General features: G+C 44.2%; 1 protein-coding gene across 1 annotated transcript in view; it reads right to left on the reverse strand.

Moving 5' to 3' along the window:
- Nucleotides 1-6,890, reverse strand: part of SLC14A2 (solute carrier family 14 member 2) — a 57,381-nt gene that overhangs the window by 43,326 nt on the left and 7,165 nt on the right. Inside the window, exons 4-5 of the mRNA XM_032152409.2 lie at nt 6,568-6,696; nt 1,871-2,063 (exon numbers count right to left, since the gene is read on the reverse strand). Coding sequence (XP_032008300.1) covers nt 1,871-2,063; nt 6,568-6,696 — 322 coding nt within the window. The remainder of the gene's footprint in view (nt 1-1,870; nt 2,064-6,567; nt 6,697-6,890) is intronic.

The raw sequence follows: 6,890 nt of genomic DNA on the forward strand, positions 1-6,890 counted from the left end.
GCCTGAAGCCCAGACATCCCCGAGCCTGAGAGTAACTTGGTGGTGCTGGAATTGGGGAGGATTTGTTTGGCAGTGCTGACAGATGGCTTTTCTCTAGCCAGGCTGAATTGTCGATATTTTTGGAGTCCTTTGAGGGCAGAAAAAGAAAGGAGAGAGAATGGCAGGGCAGGCAGAGCAGTGGCCTGGGAGTAGAGGGCTCCATCTTCCATCAGGGCTCTGCACAATTCATTGTGTGACTGTGAGCATGTCACATCCTCATCTGTAAGAGGAGGCTGGCTTGGCAGATGATCTTCCAGCTTTAAGACTCTGTAGTTCTTTTCACCATTGCCAGGTCACATGACCTCTGTGAGGACAGGGCCCTTTATGCTCAGGTACACCATAGGTGCTTAACAAATAGGAATTGATTAGGTCAGTGGTTCCCAAACTTTGCTGTACAGTGGAATCCCCTGGGAATCTTTAAACAAATACTGGTGCCCAGCTCTTCCCTAGACATGCTGATTTAATTGATATGGGGCATGGCAGGGCCTCAGGTGAGTCTAGTATGCAATGGGAGATTAGTTATAGATGATCTACTGTAGATGTTGCTGTAGATGCTGGGAATAATTTAGTTTCTCCCTTTGGACCAAATTTTGTACTTTTTGACAATTTGATTTAATTCTGGAATAAGCATGATTTCTTCAGGGAGTAGTATTTGAAGAGCCTAGAGGGCTCTTAAGCTTTGCTCACTCTTGTCTCTGAATGAATTGCCTTTTAATAACCAAATGCTGTTTGGACCAGAGTTTATAATCTTGTGAAAGGAATGGGAAGGGAGGGGTGCTCAATCATATTTATTTATAGAAACCCAGAAAACACTTTGTACCAGACCAGGGAACTCAGCTTAAATGTTGGGAACAGGCTGGAAGTCTATTTAATAAATATCCCATGATTGCCAACATCTGAGGAATGTGGGATGCTGAGGGGAGTTCACGTCCACCTTTCCATCTGGGAACACAGATTTTAAGCCCAAGCGGTCAAGAATGAGAGGAATGAGGGAATGAGTGGCCTTGGAGTGGAGCCTGAGTTTAGAATGAAGCTTCCTCCGCTGGGATCCATAGTTCACCCTGGTGAGCTGTGCCCCAGGGCGGCCTTCCCTCCCAGCACACTGCTCCCAGGCCGCAGCTGACACCCTGGTGTGAAGGGCAGTCAGGTGTGCCATGGAAATTTACTAAGCACCAGGCCTTCTTCACACTCCTCATAATTCTTATGTAGCAACAACAAGCTGATTAAACAAAAAGGAAGGCCTTTCTCTGTTGTTTCAAAGAGAAAGAGGGAAGTGGCCTGGGAGCAGCGTGCTGGGCACCTCTCTAGTCTTGACAATAAAAATGTCTCCAGACATTGCCTAGTGTCTCCAAGGGGCAAAATTATCCCTGCCTGAGAACCACTAAGAGAGAGAGTATATAAAAATTAACCCTCTGTCTTCTGTGCTAATGCCTTTAAAATCCCAATTTTAAATGTTTATTTTAGTATCTTGCCCCTTTATCTGACTATACATTTTATCTAATATCTTTCACTCAACCACCACAATTCTGTACTGTCAATGCTTATCTGTTCACTTGCGTGTTATCTGTTTCCCCGTATAGAAGAGCAGGATGTCATTGTCTTGTATTATCAGTATCTGAAAAAGTGTCCAGGCCATGTTACATGCTCAATAAGTACTTGTTGAAAGGATCTATGGATGTGGCAGCAACCCTTTCTGATACCCTGCTGAGGTCCATCATCTGGTAGAGATGTTTCTAGAGAAGTTGAGAGCATGGATAATCCACAAATTGGTTGGTGAGAAGGCCTGCAGTGGAATATGGGGGTCTCAACTCATCACCGTTGGGTAACTTACCAGGGGCATTTCCATCTCGGTCCAGGTGATATTGGGCACTGAAGACACAGGCTCTACCAGTGTTGTGGGGAAGAAGAGGTTGTAGTGGCCTGTGGCTGCAAGGTACAAGGTGACTGCAATGTTGAAGGGCAGCGTGAAGACCGGGAGGTCCCACTTGCTGAAGATGGAATTCAAGGCACTAGAAAGAACTGGGCTGAAGACGGAAGAGACAGAGGGTTAATTCCTGTGACATCCTGAGGTCTACATTGTCTCAGCAGCTCTGGCCGCTGTATCATCCACTGCCGCCTCTCCTAGGCACAGCATTCCTGGCCCCCTTGAGACTCCAGTGTTCCAATGATCTGGGATAGGGAATAGAATAAGGTACTCAATTTCAGCTCTTACCTTTTTCTTTTCTTTTTTTTTTTTTGCCAATTTATTGTCATCTGCTTCATAAGCGTACACCTCTGAGAAACAAATTTTAAAAATATCATAACTTATTTTGAGTAAAACACTTTATCAAATAATAGAAATATTTCCTTGTTTTTTAAACCTAGAAAACTCAACAAAATGTAATGTATTGCCTTTGAATCACCAAGGTGTACAATGACTATTGTTCAGGGCTGTGATAACATTTTAGAAGACTGACCTTCTAGGAGGAGGCTGCAATAGCATATGGGTAATTTGCAGGTCTAGTTTCAGCAAAAATACTTAGAACTACTCCGGAAACTGCCAGGGGAAAATAGAACCTTCAGTTGTTTGTACCCTCTGTCTTCTTCACCTTTTCCTTGGAAGGAGAATGGATGTTGGAGACAGATGAAGCTTAGTGCAAATCCTAACTCACTCATGTGCATACAGGCTGAAGGAACAATGTTAGGTAATTAATCTCCCTTAGCTTCAGTTTCCTCTGGAAGGCACCAGCCACCCTAGACACCGAATACCCCACATCACCCACACTCAGTGACCTGCTGGGCAAAACCTGAAGTTGCATGATGTGTTTAAATGGTCTGCTTTTAATGAATGACCCCGAATTTCAAAAAGGCATTTAAGACTTCCTGAAAACCCTCCTACACATCCCTCACCAATTAACTCTCCAACTTGCTGAGACAAGTATTTCACATTTTCACCTTTCTCCTCAAATCTTTACTGTCTGCTTCCCTTTAGCCTCAGCCAACCACCTGGCTTTACTTCATTAAGAAAATAGAAGTGACAGGATGAGAAAGGCTTGTTTTCCCAGCCATAAAATCCACACCCTGTCTGCTTTCTTCCCACATAATCTGCCTCTCTGTCTTTTTCACATAATGGAAGCATCCCTGCTCCTTCATCAGGCCAATTCTTTTCCCTGTTCTTTGGATGTAATCTGCCTCAGGGACTTCATTCTTGTAATTTTCTCCTTTCTCTCCTGCAGCTTCAATCTCTTCTTTTTCTTTGGATCATTCTCATCAGGATATAACATGCTCTATATCTTCTACCTTTAAACATCTTCCCCCTTTAACCTGATGGCCACTCCAGCTGTGGTTCCATTTCTCTGCTCCCCTTCAGGGCAGTATCCCTCAAAATGGTTGGCTTTCTGTGCTATCCCCAATCTTTCTCCTCCTAGTCTTTCCCAAACCCACTTCAATCAGGTGTGTGCCCTCATTACACCATGGAAATGGCTCTTGTCCATTTCACCAATGGCATCTATCTTGCTAAGTCCATGGTCATTCCCTATTGCTTTGATTTGACAGTTGGACCTGCCCACCATCTTGAAATACTTTCTGTCTGGGCTACCATGACACTGGATTTTCTTAGTTTTCTTCTTGCCTGTTCCTTCTTAGTCTCTTTTGATGGTTTTTCTCCTCTCTTGCCAGACTTCTAAATGTTGGAAGGGCCCATGACTCTGCCTTGAATCTTTTCTCTCTCTTTAAAAAAATCTTCTCTGTTGGGTGATAGTCTTTAGTACCATAGATGAAAGCTTTTGTGTGCTTCTGCCTCCCAAATCTTGATCATATCACTGTGTTCCAGATTTGTACATCCAGCTGCCTTTACAACATCTCTACTTGGAAGTCTAGAGTATAATGTGTCCAAACAGAATTCTTGATTTGTATCCTGTCTCCTGCCACCAACCAGTTCTTCTCTTGGTCTTTCGTATCAACCCAGGTACTTAGGCAAATTAAGGGAGTGTATTCAATTTTCTTTTTTTTCCCTCTCCTTGGTATTCCACAACCTCCCAACAAGTTATGTTGCCTCTATCTTCCTTAAAATATACCCCAGTCCCACTCACTTCTTACCATGTTCATGGATATCACTCTAATCTAAACACTGTCATCTCTGTGGGGTTTTGTAGCAGACAATTGTGGATTATTGTAGCAGATGCTTCCAGCATCCACTCTTACTCCAGTTAAAATCCATCTCCATCCTGCAAACAGAGTGATTTGTTTAGATTTAAACCATATCCCATCACATCGCTGCCTAAAACTCTCTAACTGCTTTCTATCACAGCTGATACAGAAATCAAAACGCTTACTGGGTCTACAGGTGTACCTGGTCTGACTCTCATCGAGTCCTTGCCCTCGCCTCCTGCCACTACTCCATCCTTCACTGGGCTTCTGCCACACCAGTCTTGTCTCTCTTCCTAGAATACATCACACTTCCCCAGTTGGGGGCTGCTTCTGCCTGCAACATCCTTCACCCACATCTTCAGATGACAGATGCCTCCTTATCATTTAGGCGACAGCTCAAATGTCCCCTCTGTAAAGTTGTCTTCCCTGATCACACATGTCTGGAATCATTTGCTGTCCCATTTAGCCTCTCTTGCTTTCCTCAAAGCACTTATCACATCTTGAAATGATCCCTTTTATTAACTAGCTTATGAGTTTGTCTTAGCCAAGAAGAATGTTAGCTCCAAGGGAATAGAGACTTTTCCTTGTTTACAAATATTCCCAGCATCTAGGATTGACCTTTCACTCAACAAATAGTTTCAAGCACTCAGCAGATATTTGTTTATTGAATGAATCTGGAAAATGGCACTACGAATACCTACCCTATGACTTGAATTTCAGGGTCCCCATAAATGGATTGATGAATGCACTGGAGTAGTAGCACAGAGACCGGGGGGGTGCTCAGTGTTTTTTGTCCTTTAAATTGGGAAGTGGGATGGGGGGCGCTGAAGTCTAATTGCCAGCCAGTGCAATGTGGCTGAGGAGCTGTGTTGAGGAGCTTAATCTATGTAGTTTTTAAACCAAATGTATTGCAAATGAGGGCAAGTTCTCCTTTTCACAGGCGGGAACGTGGGGGGCATTAAGAAAATCCCCATAGAAATGACTGTCTTGGCTTTTTGTCCCAATGGATTAAGAAAGAAACCCTAAGAAGAAAGCTAAATTGCCCAGAATGCTTAATGTAGTAATTTATTTGCAAGCACTACTAAAAAGTAATAAAACAGTACTTAAGCTAAATTAAACTAACTGGTTTTAGTAACTGCAGACTTTGAAACCAAAGAAAGACATTTACTTCTTAGAGATGTTAAAAATAAATCATCCTGTCTGATTTATTGCTGACAACTTCCCTGTTTGAGGGAAGTTGAGAACAGGGTGGTATACACATGTGAAGTCAGGGTCTGGGGGACAAACGTTCACCATGACAGTGAGCACACTGCAGAGACCCCAGGATGCTTGACAGACCTGATGTAAATTTACATGAACTAAGGATTATGTGTGTGAATGGCCCAGCACACCCTTCACTAGGTGAATATTTGTTCCTAACTCCCTTTCATGGTGACCTTCTTATTTCATCTAGAATATGAGGTGATTGCCCAGCAAGATCTCAACCGATACTTCCAGTTCAAAGATTCTATGCTTTACATGTAAATATTCTGTTCCAAGAAAGCTCTCTGCTTCTATCACAGGCAGGTTTTCAGCTTTTAGGTCTTGGTTAGGCCACATAATAGACGATTCCCATGCAACCTGGGGTTTAATAGTGCAGACTGGATTTGGAATGCCAGCATCAAAAACTTCCACAAAGTACAACTTGGGGCAAGTGACTTAATCTCTGCATGCCTTGGTCTTCCCTTCTGTAAACTGATGGCAAATGTAGCCGTACTTAGCACTGCATAAGCCCTGCTTAGCTCTGTGTTGAGCACGTAGGAATAACTTAGGAAATGCTGACTTTTATTACTAAGAATGTCGTTCAGGAAGATTACCATTGCAATAAAAAAAATGTTGTCTTTTGTTGATTTAAAGAATCCTCCTGGCTGGGCACGGTGGCTCACACCTGTAATCCCAGCACTTTGGGAGGCTGAGGCAGGTGGATCACGAGGTCAGGAGATGGAGACCATCCTGGCTAACATGGTGAAACCCTGTCTCTACTAAAAATACAAAAAATTAGCCGGGCGTGGTGGTGGGTGCCTGTAGTCCCAGCTACTTGGGAGGCTGAGGCAGGAGAACAGTGTGAACCCACGAGGTAGAGCTTGCGGTGAGCCAAGATTGCGCCACTGCACTCCAGCCTGGATGACAGAGTGAGACTCTGTGTCAAACAAACAAACAAAAGAATCCTCCTTATTCCATATCTCCAAATGACCCCCTTGTGTTACAAGAGAACTCATGGGCTTTCATGGTGTCAGACAAGCTAACCTGGCTATGAAGGGGCTGGGTCCCACATGCGTATGTCCTGTCTCTGGCCAGTGTAAGACACAAGTGTCTTGGGGGCCCCATGGAGCTGTGAGCAGAAAAAATGAAGTGCCTCACCAGGCCATGGCTGTGAAGGTCACAGGAAACAGAAGCCACCAGTAGTAGTCTAACTTATCCGAGAACACGGCCATCAGCAGTCCCACCAGCATCCCGTTGTACCCATGGAGTCCTGAGGCAATGGCAGACCTGGCGGTGAAACAGACTGGTTTTGCATTTGAAGTTGGTGATGTTACTGGGCCCCTCCCTCCTGGTGCTCTGAGGATATGCTTAATTTAGATGATTCCTTTAATAATAATGCTTAGAGTTGGCCGGGCGCGGTGGCTCACGCTTGTAATCCCAGCACTTTGGGAGGCCGAGGCGGGCGGATCACGAGGTCAGGA

This window comes from Hylobates moloch, unplaced genomic scaffold (assembly GCF_009828535.3).
Source record: "Hylobates moloch isolate HMO894 unplaced genomic scaffold, HMol_V3 SCAFFOLD_5, whole genome shotgun sequence".
NCBI lineage: Eukaryota > Metazoa > Chordata > Mammalia > Primates > Hylobatidae > Hylobates > Hylobates moloch.